The sequence below is a fragment of the Rutidosis leptorrhynchoides genome, chromosome 5 (assembly GCF_046630445.1).
Source record: "Rutidosis leptorrhynchoides isolate AG116_Rl617_1_P2 chromosome 5, CSIRO_AGI_Rlap_v1, whole genome shotgun sequence".
NCBI classification, from domain to species: Eukaryota; Viridiplantae; Streptophyta; class Magnoliopsida; order Asterales; family Asteraceae; genus Rutidosis; species Rutidosis leptorrhynchoides.
The window spans coordinates 422,409,543-422,429,295 of NC_092337.1; the positions used below are offsets into that span (position 1 = coordinate 422,409,543).

At 33.7% G+C, this 19,753-nt stretch overlaps 5 protein-coding genes across 5 annotated transcripts in view; 2 read left to right on the forward strand and 3 right to left on the reverse strand.

Moving 5' to 3' along the window:
• Nucleotides 1-809: 809 nt before the first annotated feature.
• LOC139847497 (lipoamide acyltransferase component of branched-chain alpha-keto acid dehydrogenase complex, mitochondrial-like) lies at nucleotides 810-4,325 on the forward strand. The gene is made up of 8 exons (XM_071837169.1): nucleotides 810-973; nucleotides 1,314-1,460; nucleotides 2,130-2,255; nucleotides 2,366-2,748; nucleotides 3,145-3,392; nucleotides 3,480-3,568; nucleotides 3,661-3,888; nucleotides 4,059-4,325. Exons 1-8 carry the CDS (start codon nucleotides 818-820, stop codon nucleotides 4,170-4,172), a joined length of 1,491 nt encoding a protein of 496 aa, XP_071693270.1. The 5' UTR covers nucleotides 810-817; the 3' UTR covers nucleotides 4,173-4,325.
• A 1,068-nt stretch (nucleotides 4,326-5,393) lies between these two features.
• Nucleotides 5,394-8,055, forward strand: LOC139847771 (oxaloacetate tautomerase FAHD1, mitochondrial). Its single transcript, XM_071837493.1, has 7 exons — nucleotides 5,394-5,541; nucleotides 5,639-5,804; nucleotides 6,606-6,658; nucleotides 6,956-7,018; nucleotides 7,163-7,213; nucleotides 7,304-7,421; nucleotides 7,664-8,055. The coding sequence occupies exons 1-7, from the start codon at nucleotides 5,449-5,451 to the stop codon at nucleotides 7,759-7,761; spliced, it is 642 nt and encodes a 213-aa protein (XP_071693594.1). The 5' UTR covers nucleotides 5,394-5,448; the 3' UTR covers nucleotides 7,762-8,055.
• Nucleotides 8,056-8,547: 492 nt separating this feature from the next.
• LOC139850450 (epoxide hydrolase 3-like) lies at nucleotides 8,548-10,794 on the reverse strand. The gene is made up of 3 exons (XM_071840024.1): nucleotides 10,315-10,794; nucleotides 9,455-9,699; nucleotides 8,548-8,880 (listed from the first exon to the last, which is right to left on the reverse strand). The coding sequence occupies exons 1-3, from the start codon at nucleotides 10,792-10,794 to the stop codon at nucleotides 8,637-8,639; spliced, it is 969 nt and encodes a 322-aa protein (XP_071696125.1). The 3' UTR covers nucleotides 8,548-8,636.
• A 7,170-nt stretch (nucleotides 10,795-17,964) lies between these two features.
• Nucleotides 17,965-18,505, reverse strand: LOC139850014 (epoxide hydrolase 2-like). Its single transcript, XM_071839613.1, has 2 exons — nucleotides 18,294-18,505; nucleotides 17,965-18,208 (listed from the first exon to the last, which is right to left on the reverse strand). The coding sequence occupies exons 1-2, from the start codon at nucleotides 18,503-18,505 to the stop codon at nucleotides 17,965-17,967; spliced, it is 456 nt and encodes a 151-aa protein (XP_071695714.1).
• Nucleotides 18,493-19,753, reverse strand: part of LOC139848149 (epoxide hydrolase 2-like) — a 66,454-nt gene continuing 65,193 nt past the window's right edge. Inside the window, exon 4 of the mRNA XM_071837883.1 lies at nucleotides 18,493-18,538. Coding sequence (XP_071693984.1) covers nucleotides 18,522-18,538 — 17 coding nt within the window. The 3' untranslated portion in view covers nucleotides 18,493-18,521. The remainder of the gene's footprint in view (nucleotides 18,539-19,753) is intronic.

Sequence of the window (19,753 nt, forward strand, 5' to 3'; positions counted from 1 at the left end):
TATTCATATAATTTTCATCAAATACTATATAACATAAATAAAAATCTACGAAATCAAAAATTTAGAAGTGAGACAACGAAAAGTCAAAATAACATTTATTATGAGACATAGGGAGTGATATTTAACAATTAAGAGTAAATACATTTACTTATTGTTTAAGTTTTTATAGACAAAGTTAGTTAGATTATATTAGTATTCTTTCTGTTTCAATTTAATAAACAGTTTTTGTTTTTTAATTTGTGTAAATTAATATTGCACTTTCATAAATTAATAAAAATAATAAAGTATTTTTTTTAATATTATACATTAAAAAAATTTAAATAAAATGTTATGGGTAAAACTATACGATACGATAAATACAATGTATTAATAATATTAAACTGTGTATAGCGTAGATTGGGATGGAGGGGAGGGACTAACTGGAGTAATAAATTGTTAATTATTCGTATTAAGATTTTAATATAATGAAATTCGGTTGATTGGTTGATGAAATTATTGTATCTGAGATTTGTTAAAATGTGTAGTGAGGAAGTATCACGTTATTACTTGCAAATTTCTAGTTTATCTGCTACGTAATAATGTCGTGCTTATCTTGCCAACCGGGGCTTCCTCGTGCCTAATTAATAAACAATTAGGTAAGCATCACCATGTTGACTTACACACACTGTAACTTAAACTACCAGACAACACTAATTCATATCACTAATCAAATTCAGATTATTTGATTGATGTTATTTCACTCTAAACATTACTTTCAGATTAACAATTCGTAAACTATTTATTGAATTTTGTCCTTGAATTGATTCGGATCATCCAAATGATGTTGTTATCTCACCGGATTATTCGCCGGAGTTGCTTGCGTCACCTGACAGCGGCGCCGTCCACGACGACGGTAGTCAACGTGCTTAAACCTCTTCTAATTTCTCAACTTGCTACAGTTTCAACAAAGTCAAAGTTTGACTTTTCTTACAAGGTTAGTTTTGTAGTATTCAGTTTTCTTATTACTGTACTATCATGATTTAGTTAGTTAATTTTTTTAACCGCTTTACACATTTTGTTACATCTATGTGTAATTAGTGTTTTGATTTGAGCATTCATTCATTAATCTGATAAAATGTACTGTATGAAATTTGAATATTAACAACTCTTTATAAAAATAGGATTCTTACATCTATGTGTGATTTTATTGCCTTGATTATAAATTTTTAACATGCATTCACTAATCTGATGAAGTGTATGAAATTTGAAATTTGGTAACTCTTATATACAAATTGGATTAATTTAGTTCTGCTGTATGTGGTTTTACAATGTAGGTGAAAGATGTGTATGATATCAAGGGGCATTATTTTTCGACTAATGCGTTGAATAGTCAACCGGTTGAAGGGATCGTTGATATACCATTAGCACAAACTGGTGAAGGTATTGCTGAATGTGAACTACTCAAGTGGTTTGTTCAAGAGGTATTTATTTTAGGTCATAAAGTTTGTTGATTTTGTACACTATTTCGTGAAGTTAACGAGTATGTTTGGATGCGAGCTTTTTGGAGCTTTTAGCTTATAGCTTTTATCAAAAAGTTCTTATATAATAAAAAGCTTCGTTTGGTTAAAAAAGCTTAAGCCGGTAGCTTTTAGCTTTTAGCTTGTAGCTAGTAACTTATAGCTGGTAGTTTTTTAGATATATTTTGGTGGTTGGTAGTAGCTGAATCTGTTCTGTTAAATAAAGAGTATAATGACAAGAAAATGGAAGTTAAAAGCTAAACGCTACTTCTATTAGCTTTTAGCTTTTTCCCTCTGTCTAAAAGCTTTAAGCCCCTTTAACCAAACAGAGCTTTTTATTAAATAGGAGATTTTTCATAAAAGCTAAAAGCTCCGCACCAAACACACCCCTAGCGTTTGAGAAAAAGCCCCTAACTTTTTGTCATCTTACTCTTTATTTTAACGGTTTCGGCTACTCTGGCAAACACCTAAATGCATATAAAAAGCTAACAACTATTAGCTAACAACTACTAGCTAACAGCTACAAGCTACAAGCTACCAGCTAGTTTTGCCAAACATACCCAACATGGGAGCGATAAGTAATCGTTTAATTGCATAAGTAGGCTCTCATTTGACAAAAATTTGTACTGACAGGGAGATCAAATTGAAGAATATCAACCTCTTTGTGAAGTGCAAAGTGATAAAGCAACTATAGAGATAACAAGTCGTTATAACGGGAAAGTTGCTAAGGTTTTGCATATTCCTGGTGATATTGTAAAGGTAATAGTAATAGTAATAGTAATACTAATACTATAGTAGTTCGATAGGCATATATTGTACACCTTTCTTAGTTATTTGTTCTTTAATGGTTATAGCTACGTTGATTGTAGGTAGGAGAAACCTTATTGAGATTAACGGTAGATGATTCTCAAGTTCCGTTAGGTACTTCTGAGGCAACAATAGGTTCTGATGCATCTGAGTCTGATGAACACAAGTCAGAGTTTAGCAAGACTAAAAAAGGTGCATCTTTATGTACCCCTGCTGTTCGTAGCCTTGCAAAGGAGCATGGAATCGATATTGACGATGTTGTTGGAACTGGTAAACACGGAAGAATATCAAAAGAAGACGTCCTTAGATATGGTGTAGAAAAAGGAGTTATTGACGATAAACCTGGCTTGTTAAATCCTACTCATATCGAACCAATGGCGGGACCAGAAGAAAAACTTCACGAAATGGCTGACTCACTTTATCAAGACAAGAAATTAACTCTAAGGTTATTTAAATAATTTAATTTAGTTGATATAAATGCACGAGTTTAAGGTGCTATTTGTTTTTTAAGATATTTTTGTCTGAATATCTGCCGACCATGTCTGTAGAGAAGATGTGGTCTAAAGGTATGTATGCCGAATAGTGAAGACTTTCTGTTTTTCTGTCTGCAAAATAACTCAATCCAGTCTGCAGCACTAGGAAGCATATTTCCATGTCTGCGAGTTTGCAGACAGAATAAAACATTATTTTATCTTGTGTCTTTAGAAAAACAAAAACAAACAGTTATGCAGTACAAATGTGTGCCGGCACACATACATAAGACATAATAACTAAAAAACAAACAACACCTAAATAAATCACTTTCACATCATTTGTAATAACGAGGTTAATATCTTTACAGGGCGTATCAGCGTGCAATGGTCAAGTCAATGACTGCAGCTGTTAGTGTACCTCATTTTCATTTTGTGGATGAAATTAACTGTGATGGGCTTGTAAAGCTTAAATCAGCTTTCCAAAAAGAGAATTCTGATCCAGATGTCAAGTTTACATTTCTCCCGATGTTAATAAAGTCCCTTTCCATGGCGTTGACTACTCATCCGTTAGTCAACAGTACCTTCAATTTGGAAAATTATGAAGTCACTCTAAAAGGTTCATATAAGTTCGATTTCACACGTTCCTTTTACCAGTTTTCATCCTGACTAGTACTCCATATTTAATATTTGCCCATTATTGTAGGTTCTCACAACATTGGAATTGCGATGGCAACACCATCTGGACTTGTAGTACCGAACATCAAGAATGTTCAATCGCTTTCCATACTCGAGGTTATTAGTTTATCTTTGATCACTACAAACAGAGATATGTACATTGAGTTGGAGCAAATATTTGATTCAGGTATTTGTAAAATTTTGTGTAGATAACGAATGAACTGTCACGCATACAAAAGTTGGCGATGGCAAACAAGCTTCCACCTTCAGATATATCTGGTGGAACTATAACTTTGAGCAATATTGGATCGATTGGTGGTAAGTTTGGTTCACCCCTCATTAATGTTCCTGAAGTTGCCATTATAGCTCTCGGCCGTATTCAGAAAGTTGCCCAGTTTAAAGATGATGGAACTGTTTACCCTGCCTCTATAATGACGGTAAATCTTGTTAAGATGTAGCAACATGTTTTTAATTACAGATGTTATGGTTGTTGCAGGTCAATTTCCTTTTAAAATGATATAGAAAAGATATTAGTTTGTCAGATCACATAAATTGGTTCTATTTACTTTGGGCAAAAGTTGACTTGTTTATATTGAAATAACTTCAGGTGGATATAGCGGCTGACCATAGAATACTTGATGGAGCAAATGTTGCAGTATTCTGCAAAGAATGGAAGCTGTACATTGAAAAACCCGAGTTGCTCTTGCTGCATATGCGATAATCTTTGAATATCATATTTGATAAGCATTTTCATATTGTAAATGCTTTAAGTTAAGTCCCATATTCGTCACAATCAACTAGTGATCATGCTCATGATGAGTTTCTAGGGACAAATGAAGAGATGCACTTGGAAATAAGGGGTACATCATTGTTATTTGACTTTCTACTTCAAAATAAGCACATTGTCAATCCTATTGTACTTAAGAAATAAGAAAAAAATATGTTTCATTCTGGGTCAACAAATGGTATCATGAACCAGGTCACTTTGACCCGTTGGTATTTAAGGTGCATATAAGTTGCACCCCATCCAAGAGGTTGTGGGGTTATGGGTAGTGTTCAGTTCGTAGATGGCACAAAAGCGAGAGACCACACGTTTGCCAGTTAATTTCTGTTTTTAGTATGATTAACTCTAGGAAAAACATGGCTTAGTGCTCCACTTGTTAAAGCTAAATGCTTTGAAACCACTTGTTAACTCGTTAACGCTTTTGCAAGATTCTAATCAAAAGAAAGTATAATTACTGCAAATTCGCTAGGCCGAACGAGTTAAGTTATACTCCGTAACTTGTAACTCAAAGTAAACATTTTTTATTTTTTATAAAGGCTAAAACGGATTCTATAACTATTGAAGTACTATTTTTACGCTTATTAAAACAGAAAACATATGCAATGTAAATATTACTTAAGTTAGCTAGGCAATGTTAATATAAACTCAAAATGTTAACATTACTGTTTATTATGGAAAAAGTACAATAAACATGAAAAATAATCTCAAAATAGTCAAGTCATCGCTACTTCGCTAGCAGCATATTTAAGTGGTGGTAAATGAAATTGTTGGATAGAAAAAATGTAAAATATGATCACAGAATAAACCGATTAAGATATATAAATATGAGTAAAAATAGTAGTAAATTGTGTTACCAGTTGACTTGTTTATTCTTCATAGTTTCATAATGTGTATTCATACGTATATACATACATATACATATAGTATGACTTCTGGGCTCGTAAGGTTTGAAAGTAGCCTTTGTAAGCCAAATGGCATAATGTGTATTCATACGTATACATATACATATAGTAATTCATACGTATACGTATACATATTAGTATGACTTTTGGGCTCATATGGTTAGAAAGTGGCCTTTGTAAGCCAAATGGCATAACTCAAATAAACATTTGACTCGCTGACTGTTGACCATAGTTTAAATACCATGTAGGCATAACACTACAAACCGTATCCTTCATCTATCTCGTCGGAAAACGACAAAACGTAGACAACAATGGACAAGCTATTAAGCGTCGGAACCAAAATCGTCGCCGTCGGCAGGAACTACGCTGCTCACGCGAAAGAACTCGGTAACGCCGTCCCCAAGGTTCGTTCTTAATAATCAATTTCATCACATCATATTTGAATTCATCGATTAGGTATAATTACATGGATTTTAGCTATGTTTTACTTATAAATAATAGGAACCTGTGCTTTTTATGAAACCTACATCATCATATTTAGAAAACGGAGGCACGATCGAAGTTCCGCCGGCGTTAGAATCGCTAGATCATGAGGTTGAATTAGCGGTTGTTATTAGCAAAAAAGCGCGTGATGTTCCTGAATCAACTGCCATGGATTACATCGGAGGTGATCCGAATTCAATTTTGTAACCTAATTTGATACTCCTTATAAACTAGTAGTTTCTTACACTTTACCTAATTTGAAATGTAATTAAACTAATATATTAGGAATACTATAATTTAGTTTTATTTTATTATATCATATATGTGGTTTAAACTTTAGACACAGTTTTAACTTGTAGAGGTATATATGAGGATCACCTCCCTTTGTTTATTGATTGAACTTCTCTTATGTTAAAGTACTGAACTAAATATATTTGTGACACTTTTAATAGTTAAGGATAATTAATTGCCAAATATAATTGCTTGATGGTTTGAGTTAGAATGAAATGCAAAATTGGAACTATTGGAGTATGAACTCAATAGCACAGAAAAAAAAAAAGCTTGTTCTTGAATCGGTGTAGAGTCTTTAGACATTTGTTGTGTGTGTAGTTACTTTTCGTTAGGAATGAGAAAGTAAAACAATCGTTGTTTTTCATATTGAAACTGACTTTATAGATTTTATGTACATTTAGTTGCAGACAGATTCTCTTAAGTTTGTTTTATGAACTATTTGTGGTGTGAAATGAGAATAATATTTGTTTTCCCGAATAAGGCAGTAATTGCTAGGAAGAAAAAGGAATCGGTTGAAGAACATTTTGGGTGTGATTTCCCACTACTCTATTCGTAAACACAAATAAAACATGCCCATAAGGTCACCAAAGAAATTATCGTTTATAAAATGATCGACACAGATAAACAGAACAAACGGAGAATTTTCTATAGAGCATAGTCATGATCTCAATGTTGGAAACTTGTTACATTTCAGGCTATGCACTTGCATTGGATATGACTGCAAGGGAAATTCAGGCTTCTGCTAAGGTATAAATTCCATTTGAAGCTTTATTGGTATCTAGATTTTTATGTAAATTAATGTCTTGTGTTCTTGTAATATATCTGCTTAAAAATGTCAAACATCACAACTGAAGGTTCAAATATTTATTTATAATTATATGGGGATTTAATTACTAATTGTTTAGATCCACTGCTTTGATATATGACTGTTTAGTTGAATGTTTTGTTTTGAATCTCAACAATCTATTAAATTATAACAGGACTAAATTATGTGAAAAAGTTAGTTCCTAATTAGCAATGTCTTATGGCATATTTTTATGCCAGTCTGCAGGTCTTCCATGGACCGTTGCTAAAGGACAGGACACTTTCACACCCATTAGCTCCTTGGTAAGAATTGCATATTTCTGTTTTTTTTTTTTTTTTTTTTTTTTTTTTTTTTTGTTGTTGTTGTTGTTGCTGCTTAAATTTTTGTTGATTAGGATTCTGCTACGTAATTATAGTAGTTGATGGATAGAAATAAATCTTTTGCAGTTGTCCTTGTCTATGGTGCCAGATCCTCATAGCCTGGAATTATGGTTGAAGGTATAATATGTTTTTATACATTTTTTATATATTAAAGTAAGCCTATATAAGTTTATATAGTGGTATCATCGATGTCTAATTTTTGATCAGGTAGATGGAGAAATACGGCAAAAAGGCTCAACTGAGGATATGATATTCAAGATCCCGTTTCTAATTAGTCACATTAGTTCTATGATGACACTTTTAGAAGGCGATGTCATACTAACAGGTACCTTTATAAAGTTTTGTTACTTAGTATTATGATGCTTTGCTTTGTGTCTACTTACTATATCGGCAAACAATATATGGAGTACTGTCAATTCTTTTGACTCCCATGCACACCATTTAAAGACCACATAATCTTAATGATAGTTTATTTTGGTAATTTGAAAATCTCAATATACCCCTAAAAATGTGACTTTTTGTAGCATTGCCAATTGGAATGATTAAATTGGTCTAATATGTGAGCAGGAACCCCAAAGGGTGTTGGTCCAGTTAAAGTTGGACAAAAGATTGAAGCTGGGATTACAGGCCTCTTGGATATGCACTTTGATGTTGGAAGACGTTAAAAGAACCTATAGAAATCCAGAGTTGAAACAGGTTTTCATTGCGTTTGGTTGTCTTAATATGGGTTTATTTGTGTAACTTCAACTGCATTGGAATGGTTCTTGAAGCTTTCTCTTGTCGCAAAATCAGTTTGCAGCATTTTAGAATTAGATAATAATGAACCCCATAAATGCTGGAGAATAAGCATAAAGTTGTTTTGAATTAGCTCCACTGTTTTCCTTGATTTGAGATCCGAACAGAATTTATGTAAATTTTTAACCTTTTATGTAATTTATGCATTTCAAAAAATATATAAACCGAACAACTAAAATATTTAAAAAGATCAAAATATACTTAAAGTCATGAGGAACTTTTTTCTTTCCTAAACTGTATATAAATTTTAATGTGAAATTAACATCAGAATGAAGTAATTGTTGTTCTTTCTTCTCATTAACTTTAACGGTGCCTGAAACTGCATATATTATAGTATGCAGCTAATCACTATTCAAATGTTGGAAAATGGTGCATCTTATTCTTATCTTATTTCATAAGAATAAAACATTATTTTATGCTGGTGAAACTGTAATTGGTTTGAACACACACTTTATGATACTAGTGACTTGTAAGATATTTTGTATACCTAATATTCAGATTAACTAAGTTTGAGGAAGTGTATTCAAGATATATATATTTTGGTGCACTTAACTTTTCGCGACGTTAATTAGCAGGACAGATAAAATCTGAAGCAGAACCAAATGCATGAACCAAATGTATAGTTTTATTTTGGTTCATATCTGCGCGTTCTTAAAGCAGTGCACACTAGCTCTGCTTGTTATAACGACAAACGTAAATTGAACAAATGAATGCATACGCCAACATAAGCACGTATACATTGATTTTAGAACTTTTGTAGAAACTCAAGTATGTGCTTGTTGATTTCATCAGGCTTCTCTTGATTAATAAAGTGAGCTGCACCTTTCATTAAAACTACATCTTCCAAAAGTGGAACATCACTTTTAAACCCATCACCAAGTATGTATTCCTTGTTAAACATTTCCAGGCACCAGTCTTGATCCCCAATTATGAACTTTGTTGGCACTGTTACTTTTGCACCTTGATATGCTGCACTTATTTCCCAATCCCTACAACCAAATTTAAACAATATATATTTTTTATAAAACACATTTTTCTTATGCAACCATCCCAGCTTACTCTAGTGGTTAGGGTTCTGATATTCTTACAAGAGGTCTCATGTTCAAACCTCATTAATAGTATCTTGGGGTGGTTAGGGAAAAGAGTCGGAAACAGTCACGGGCAGTGGCGAACCTATCCTTTGAACAATGGGGTCCGGTGAAACCACCTTTGACTAGTGGGTCCCGTGACACTACTAGTTTGATTTTTTTTTTTTTTTTTTTTTTTTTTTTTTTTTTTTTTTTGGTTTTTAAAAAGTATACTGTAAATTGTGCAGGACACCACTTAATTTAACTATACGTAAGACCCCATATATTTTTAATATATATGGTTTTTTAGAGGTACACAACCACTATCAGGATCCTTTGAGTTTTCATTGTAGATTCGCCACTGGTTACGAAATAACCCACAGTAAAAATACTCCTCTTACCCGGTTAGCATGAACACGAAAAAACTTATTCGTTCACCCGTTTACATTAATTTTATGCAGATATTTCAAAATCCTAACAGGTAAGCGGAACTTACACAGGAAGAGCTCGATAATAGTCAACACCACCAGTAATAGTGGTCTTGTCAAGTTGGCTAGCAAAGTAATTAACGTCTTCTTCTGATAACCAAGAGGGCATGATGACAGGTGTATCACCAGGCGAATGTCGAAATCCTACGTCTTTAGATATATACAGCGGTTCAAGGTCTCTGTATGTCAAGAACTTTTTCAAAAATTCTTGAATACTCAATCTAGCTACTCCATTCTCAATAGCTCCAGGTTCCTGCACAATTATATTTATTTACTCAATTCATTCAATAAATATTTAATTAACAACAACAAGCATTACTAAAAAAGTTTCAGTTTTTGTCATTTAATGTCTTAAAACATGAATAATTTGACAAGTTTTTGACACCTATAATATACGTGTCACAAAGTTTTTGACACAAAAGCGTCAAAAAGGAAAACTCAATGACACTTAAAGGTTGATTCTTTGGTGTTTCGGCCTTGTTTTCGTTTCTTAGGGTTTGTTTAGATGTTTGATTGTTTGTTTAGCGATTTCTCTCGCTTATTTCTTAGTTAGAGGCTCGGTGATAGATGGTTTTAGTTGGTTTGCTTATGGTTTCTAGGGTCGAGCCTCTTTGCTTTCGCTTTGTATCTTTCGGTTGAGAACGTTTTCAAACGTTTTCGTCTCTATACGTGTTAGCGTTATTTTTGCCAAATAAATTGACACTTAAAGGCGTCTAAAAGTTAATAAAATTTAGAAATTTCACGTCACACTGACACCATATTTTTTCACGCTTCCAACTTACATGTCACATTTTTAAGCGTTAAAAGTTCATTTAAAAACTGTCAAAAACTACAAAGTTTGTTGTAGTGGATCATCTAGCTCTTATACCTGAAATCTAACCATGTAATGATCCTCTCCGTACGCCTTTCTCATGAGCTCAACGACGTTTCCATCTGGGTTCCAGGGAAGAAACGGGACGCTTAAGTTGACCAAAGCTTTGACTCTTTCGGGCCTAAACGTACACAAATTCCAAGCTACAATCGCACCCCAATCATGACCCACAACAAACACTTTTTCACCTTCATTTGTGATGGCATCAAGAAGCCCTATCATGTCAGATACCAAATGGATGATGCTGAACTTGGTGGGGTCATTAACCGGTGCACCAGTTGTTCCACCGTAGCCACGAAGATCTGGTGCCACGGCTCGATAACCATGATCAGCTAAATAAACAATCTGGTGACGCCATGAGTACCAGAGCTCAGGGAAGCCGTGAATGAACAAGACTAACGGACCGTCACCTTTTTCTGCTATGTGAATATTGATCCCATTTGCAATCTGAACTTTCTTGTGTTGAATCCCTTCCATTTTATTATATTTTGTATTATGAAATTAGGAATGTTAATTAAGTTTGAAGTATATGTAAAAAACATCAGTGCTGCATTGTATATATATTAATGTTTCAAGGTAGGCTGCATCAGCATGCCTACATTGTATTATTGTAATGCATAAGCTATCAGTAACTAATTACAATGATTCTGAAAAATCTCATTTAATTGACTTTTTGACAACAATTTACAGAATTTTACTTAAAAAACACATTTGCTCCCGTGTGGCGGCTAATTAAGTAATAGACTACTTAATATGGTTCCAAAATTAGGGCCGCCAATCTTTCTATATTTGCAAGTGGAGCTGATAGTACCTATTGTTAGAAAACAAATTCCCAAAAACCACACGATTATGTAGTCAAAGGGAATACGCCGCACCTAAAATCATCCCACGTGCTCAGTGGCGAAACTAGGATTTTTTTCACCGGGGGCAAAAAAAAAATTTTAAACTGTACCAATTTTTTTGGACAAAAATTGAAGATTTTGGGACAAAAGTTGGAGATTTTGGGGCAAAATTTGAAAATTTTGGGGCAAAAGTTTGAGAATTTGGGGCAAAATTTGAAGGTTTTGGGGCAAAATATGTATGTTTGGGGAAAAAAAAAAATCCACCGGGGGCAAAGTCGAAAAATCCAAAAATTTTACACTGAAAAAAAAAAATTCCACTGGGGGCGGCCACCCCCTGCCCCTTAACACTTTCGCCACTGCACGCGCTGTGATATGATAATCCAGATCATCGTTTCTGTTGGAGGTTTTATTGAAATTTCGTGTAGGGTAAAATAATCGATAGCCGGATAAATCACTGAATCGTGGTATCACTTTCCGAAAGTAATTATTCGACCCTTATTGCCTGGGTTACACGAATATCACTTTGGGATAAGACAGAGATTAGTTCTTGTTATTGGCAGTAAACAAGAACTCTTTTGCATAAGAGTATTAAGGTGTTTTTCGTATATCTTATTCTCATAAATGATAGTCCTTATTTATAGGCACCCAAAAACAAGTATTATTCCACGATGGAGATGTTTCACTAACTAATTTCGTTTTCAAATCTAAAACAAATCCTTTACATAAAGTTATTTGTTTTATTTCCAACAACCAAATCTAGGAAATCGTTTTCAAATGTAAAACAAATCCTTTACATAAAGTTGTTTGTTTTATTTCCAACAACCAAATCTAGGAAATCGTTTTCAAATCTAAAACAAATCATTTACATAAAGTTTTTGTTTTATTTCCACGATGGAGATGTTTCACCTAGTGCAGGAATAATACTTCCGTAATCACTCAAATTTGTGATAATGGAAAACCACTTTCGGGTCCGGACAATCTATCACTTAATGGGTGTACACTCCGTACCTCCTAACCCATTTACAAGTGTAGATTAAATCCCTCAATTACACTAAATTTCCAACAATCCTCCCCAATTTAGTGCAATTCGTTTCATGAGAATTAAACAAATTAAAACAAAAACTTATGCATAAATGAAAATATCTTGAAGATTGAATTTTCATCTTAGTACATTACACATTCCAAATATTCGAGAATCAGGGTGTTCTAAGAATTGAACCCTTCAACCCATTTGAATAACTGAAAATAATATACACATAAGTTTTCAAATACTCTAAAGCTATCCTGACACTTTACAAGCCATGTGTCCATATCCTTTCATGAATGTATCCAAAGCTAAAAGTCCAAGCTTTGTTGAAGCGGCAAAACTTCACATTCACATAGGTAGTTCATTTCAGTCATGCACCTGCTCTTGCACTTTTTCAAATGAACTGTTAAGAAGCTAGACTTCAACCTCACCTTCAGCAGGTCCGAGTACATACCTTACCTTGGGATGATATAAAATTTATGTACTCCAAATTTCTAAATATAAGCCTTCCGCATTGAATTCAACTTCTAATTTTCATTGGAAGGGAATTGGGTATCTTATAATTAGAAATTTATGTGGACTTTAAACCCATCCCCACAGCAGACTTGTCAACCAAGTCTCTTGCCAATCCCTTCGTCAAGTGATCAGCTAAATTCTGTTGTGACCTCACGAACACTATAGAAATCACCCCATTCATGATGAGTTCACGAATCATGCTATGTCTGACACCTAAGTGTCTAGATTTTCCATTGTACATCTGGCTATAAGCCTTTGCCAATGTCGCAGCACTATCACAATGGATAGACATGGGTGCTATAGGTTTAGGCCATAATGGTATCTCATGGATCAAGTTTCTAAGCCATTCTGCTTCTTTACCAGTAGCAGCTAAAGCAACAAACTCAGATTCCATCGTTGAGTTGGTAATACATGTCTGCTTCTTAGAAGCCCATGAAATAGCACCTCCCCCAAGCAAGAACACCCAACCACTCGTTGAAGAATGATCTTCAATATTGGTTATCCAACTCGCATCAGAATATCCTTCTATTACCGAAGGAAAACCATTATAAGATAAACTATAGTCCATAGTTTTCTTCAAGTACTTCAGTACCCGCCTAATTGCTTGCCAGTGATGAGTACTAGGATTACTAGTATATCTACTCAGTTTTCCCACATCAAAAGCAATATCCGGCCTTGTACAAGTCATGGCGTACATCAAACAGCCAATCACCTGAGAATACTCAAGTTGTGATACAGCTTCACCTTGATTAGGCATAAGCTTCTCACTTGGATCAACAGGGGTACTCACAGGATTACATTCAAAGCAATTGAACTTTTTCAACACCTTCTCAATATAATGAGATTGACAAATCGAAATTCCTTTGCTTTCACGTTTGATCCTAATGCCAAGGATAACGTCAGCCTCCCCCATATCTTTCATGGAGAATTTTGATGACAAAAATTCTTTTGTTAAATCAACCTGACTTTGGTCAGTCCCAAAGATTAACATGTCATCAACATATAGACAAATTATAACTCCTTTACCAGAATCATCAAATTTACTATATACACATTTATCTGTTTGGTTTAATTTAAAACCACTAGATAAAATCACTTCATCAAACTTTTGATGCCATTGCTTAGGTGCTTGTTTCAAACCATATAAGGATTTCACAAGTTTACACACCTTGCCTTCATTTCCTGGCATGACAAAGCCCTGAGGTTGGTTCATATAAACCTCCTCATCCAATTCACCATTCAAGAATGCTGTCTTCACATCCATCTGGTGAATAACTAGATTGTGAATCGTAGCCAAAGCAATCAGCAGTCTAATGGTAGTGATACGTGCCACGGGAGCATAAGTATCAAAATAGTCAATTCCAGACTTTTGTCTAAAGCCTTGAATGACTAACCTTGCCTTGAACTTTTCAATAGTTCCATCCACCTTCATCTTCTTTTTGAAAATCCATTTGCAACCCAATGGTTTGCAACCAGGAGGTAGATCAGCTAACACCCAAGTGTTATTGCCCATGATAGAATCTATCTCATCATTAATTGCCTCTTTCCAGAATGCAACATCCTGAGACCTCATTGCTTCATCATATGTTTTAGGATCATCATCAACATTGAAACAATACGAATATTGGGTAGAAGCATCATCCCTGGAACCTTCAATTAAGTATAACTGAAAATCAGGTCCAAATGATTTAGGTTTCCCTTTTCTTTTACTTTTTCGAATCTCAAGTGACTGATCAACAGCCTTTTCAAAGACTTCATCATTACAATCCTTATTTATTCCATTGTTACTTGGAATCATATCCTTTGGTCTAGGTATAGATGAAAATCGATTTTCATCAAAGATTGCATCCCTTGAATCAATCACAGAATTGATTGAGACAAACTCATTAGGCTCTATTACATCGAACCTATATGCCTTGGAATGTTCAACATATCCAACAAATATGCAATCTATACCTCTTTCACCTAAACTTTTCTTCTTGGGATCAGGCAGTCTTACGACCGCCCTACAACCCCATACCCGGAGATAATTCAAGTTAGGTTTCCTTTTATTCCAAAGTTCATAAGGTGTAATCCTGTTTCTTTTGTTAGGAACTCTATTAAGCAAATAACAAGCTGTTAACATAGCTTCCCCCCAAAATCCTTCACTTAAACCCGAATAGGATAACATGGAATTAACCATTTCCTTGAGGACCCTATTCTTCCTTTCAGATATACCATTTTGTTGTGGAGTATAAGGAGCTGTGGTCTCATGGATAATACCAACGGATTGGAAATACGATTGGTCAATGTATTCACCTCCCCTATCCGTTCTAAGTCTTTTAATCAAAGCCTTTTGTTGTAATTCTACTTCAGTTTTAAATATTTTAAATTTATCTAATGCTTCATCCTTAGTATGTAACAAATAAACATAGCAAAACCTAGAAGCATCATCAATAAAAGTTACAAAATATTTCTTGTTCCCTAAAGTAGGAGTAGCATGCAAATCACATAAATCACTATGTATTAATTCTAAAATCTCAGTATCACGATGTATATTTTGAAAAGGTTTCTTAGTGATCTTTGTCAACATACACATTTTACATTTTTCATTGTTCATATCAAAGGCCGGTATTAATCCATCTTTAGACATATCTTGCATTCTTTTAAAGTGTACATGTCCTAGTCTAGCATGCCAAAGAATAGAATTATTTATGCTAGTAGTAGACATACAAGCAATATCAACACTTACATGTTCAATGTTTAGTCTAAACATTCCATTACTCAAATAACCAAATCCAACAAATAAACCATTTTTAGATAGAACAAACTTGTCAGATTCAATAACTTGCTTGTAACCACAATTATTCAACATACTACTTGAAACCAAATTTTTTCTAATTTGTGGTACATGCAAAACATTAAACAAAGAAACAATCTTTCCAGAACTAAAACTTAAATCCACACGACCACGTCCATGAATAGAGGCTGTTGACTCATTTCCCATATGAAGAATTGATCCATCAGTCACCGACTCGTAAGTCTTGAACCAACATCTATCCTTACATACATGAATAGTAGCTCCAGAGTCAACCCACCACGCAACATCATCATCCTGCACAAAACAAATCTTAGATATATACGAAACATAATAATTCTCAATTGAATTATTAAATATATTCTGACCTTTTGGGGCTTGGTTGTTCGAACCATTGCCCGAACCATTTGTGCTAGATCCCTTAGCATTGTTAGTGCCAAAAATAACCTTGCAATCCCTCTTCAAGTGTCCAGATTTACCACACTTCCAACAAGTCAATTTAGACTTCTTATTAGGATCAACTTTGTTATTACCTTGATGTTTACGTTTTTTCTTTTTGTCATTATTACTAGTGAACTTTTTATGTTCCACCATATTGACAACAGACGTACCAGCAACTTCGTTGCTCTTTGGCTTGTCATTATCCTGCAACCTGAGGGATTCCTCAATACGCAGATGACTACCCAACTCAACAAGAGTTAACTCCTCTTTCTTATGTTTCAAAGAATGTTTAAATTCTTTCCAAGATGGAGGTAGTTTATCAATTATGCTTGAGACTTGAATAGACTCATCCATGTTCATCTTATGTTGTGTGAATTGACCAAGTATACGAATGAGCTCATTGTATTGTTCCAAGACCGGTCTAGAATCGACCATCTTGTAATTATTAAAATTACTCACAAGGAACTTTTTACTAGAAGCATCCTCAGACATATACTTGGTTTCTAAATAGTCCCATAGTTCTTTAGCAGATTCAACATTTAGGTAAATATCAAAAAGGGAATCAGCCATACCATTGAGGATTAAACCTCTAGCGATGTAGTCATCGTTCTCCCACTTGCACCTTTTCCGAATTTGTTCAACAGTAGCATCATCACCATGATCTTCAGGAATTGGTGTGCTGAGTACGTACACCACACTCATGCTGCTCAGAAAGAAGTGCATCTTCTTTTGTCATCTCCTAAAATCAATTCCCTCAAACTTATCAAGTTTGGAGAAATTCGTCGTCATGTGTTTCATCGTAGCCGCCATCGATTATAACAAATAATTACTTTCGATTGTTGGAGGTTTTATTGAAATTTCGTGTAGGGTAAAATAATCGATAGCCGGATAAATCACTGAATCGTGGTATCACTTTTCGAAAGTAATTATTCGACCCTTATTGCCTGGGTTACACGAATATCACTTTGGGATAAGACAGAGATTAGTTCTTGTTATTGGCAGTAAACAAGAACTCTTTTGCATAAGAGTATTAAGGTGTTTTTCGTATATCTTATTCTCATAAATGATAGTCCTTATTTATAGGCACCCAAAAACAAGTATTATTCCACGATGGAGATGTTTCACTAACTAATTTCGTTTTCAAATCTAAAACAAATCCTTTACATAAAGTTGTTTGTTTTATTTCCAACAACCAAATCTAGGAAATCGTTTTCAAATCTAAAACAAATCCTTTACATAAAGTTGTTTGTTTTATTTCCAACAATCAAATCTAGGAAATCGTTTTCAAATCTAAAACAAATCCTTTACATAAAGTTGTTTGTTTTATTTCCACGATGGAGATGTTTCACCTAGTGCAGGAATAATACTTCCGTAATCACTCAAATTTGTGATAATGGAAAACCACTTTCGAGTCCGGACAATCTATCACTTAATGGGTGTACACTCCGTACCTCCTAACCCATTTACAAGTGTAGATTAAATCCATCAATTACACTAAATTTCCAACAGTTTCCTAATTAAGTATTTCGACCCTTACAAGCCTTGGGTTCAAGAAAACTAAATTGGGATAAGACAAGAAATTCAATTTGATTGCAGGCAAGAAGAGTTCAAATGAAAGTAATAGAAAGAATGTATGTGTTGTGATGAAAGCAATTTGCCAAAAACGAATTTATAAATTAGTTACATTTGGCAGTTTAAATGAAATGGTGCAACCCTTAAATACATTAAGAATTAAGAAATTCAATACATTGAGAATGCAAGTTTTTTTTTTTTTTTTTTTTTTTTTTTTTTTTTTTTCTGCATAAAAACTATAACTTATATAAAAACTTGGGACAATTATCGAAAAGATGAAACCACGAAACAAATACATCCAAAGGCATCAAAGCCGTCCAACGAAAAACATCACAAGCTTGCAACTAGCTTGCAATATTTAAGAAAAACAAGTGAAAATAAGAAATTTAGTGAATGATACATATATAAGTATATAACATATGCTAGCCTGAGTATTTGGCTAAAAACTGAAATTAGAATTTCTGCAGAAACTGAATAATGTGTTTGCTGACTTCATCAGGCTTCTCTTGATTAATGAAGTGAGCTGCACCTTCCATTAAAACGACATCTTCCAAAAGTGGAACATCACTTTTAAATTCATCACCAAGTATGTAATCCTTATTAAACATTTCTAGGCACCAGTCTTGATCTCCAATGATGAATTTTGTTGGCACTGTTACTTTTGCACCGTTATATGCCGCACCAATTTCCCAGTCACTGCAACCATAAAAAAATCAAATAATTCAGTGAGACTCAGTATGTGTACAGCATGAGTGCAAAATAGTTGATAAAAAGTACTTACACAGGAAGAGCTCGATAATAGTTAACTCCGCCAGTAATAGTAGTCTTTTCGAGTTGGCTAACGAAGTATCCTACATCTTCTTCAGACAACCATGGTGGCAGCGTTACAGGGACACCGTTTGGTGAATGTCGAAATCCTTTGCCTTTAGATATGTATAGTGGTTCAAGGCCTCTATATGTTAAGAACTTTTTCACAAATGATGTAATACTCATATTATCCACCTCAGCTTCAATCACTCCAGGTTCCTATATACATCCAATAATTCGATAAAGTCTATATTAACAACAAACCATCACTAGATAGCCCAGTAGAGTGGTTGGGGCCATGAGTTCCTTGCAAGAGGTCTCCGGTTCGAATCCTTACTAGGACGAATATTTAGTGGTGGCCAGGGATGGGTTCGAAATAGCCGGAGACACTACTAGAATATGGACCTTTTGTGACGACACTTTTTGGGAGGACACTAATGTCCTCACAGAAAGACAGCTAAACGACAAAAATATGGGTTGGAGTTGATTTTTTAGTTTGACTAAAACTATTGTGAGGACATGTCGTCACAATAGGTGTTATTTATTTTATTTTTGATTTTCTTTTTCCAGTCAAAGAATAAAAAATAAAGAAACGTTGCATATTTTTTTGACCAGACATATTGCAAGGACATGTTCTCACAATAGATAATTAATAAATCAATTTTAATTAAAACGAATTATATTTAAATTTTCAATTCCCTCAAAAATAAATAAATAAACGCTGAAAACCTATCGAGAGGACTTGTTCTCACAATCGGTAATTAACTTTTTTAAAATAAATCTATTTTTATTAAAACGAATTAAATTTAAATTTTCAGTTCCCTCTAAATTAAAATAATAGCCCGTGCAACCTATTTCGAGAACTTGTCCTCACAATAGGAAATTAAATTCATTTTCTTAATATTTTTTGTTAAAACTAACTATATTAACGTATGCTGTATAATGTATGTATGTATGTATGTATAAATTAAATTATTATATTTGATCTTTGATAGATTGTTAACCTTTTTAATAATTTTAATAAGTGTATGTACGTATATATGTGTTTGTATAATGAATGTCATATACAACATCTATAATCAATGTATGTATATGTAAGTATGTTTGTAAGTATTAATGTATTAATACACTATACATTAATACATGTATAATGTATTCATGTGTGTGTATATGTATGTAGCTCTGTATACAATATATATAAGTGTAAGTATATATGTATGTATGTGTGTGTGTATTGTATTTATGTTTGTATATGTAAGTATGTATGTATGTATGTATGTATGTATGTATGTATGTGTATAAGGTTTGTATGCGTATATATGTATCTATTATGTATATGTGTAATGTCATATACATTACGGATGTATAATAAATGAATGTGTGTGTATATATGTGTTTGTATAATGAATGTCATATACAATATCTATAATGAAT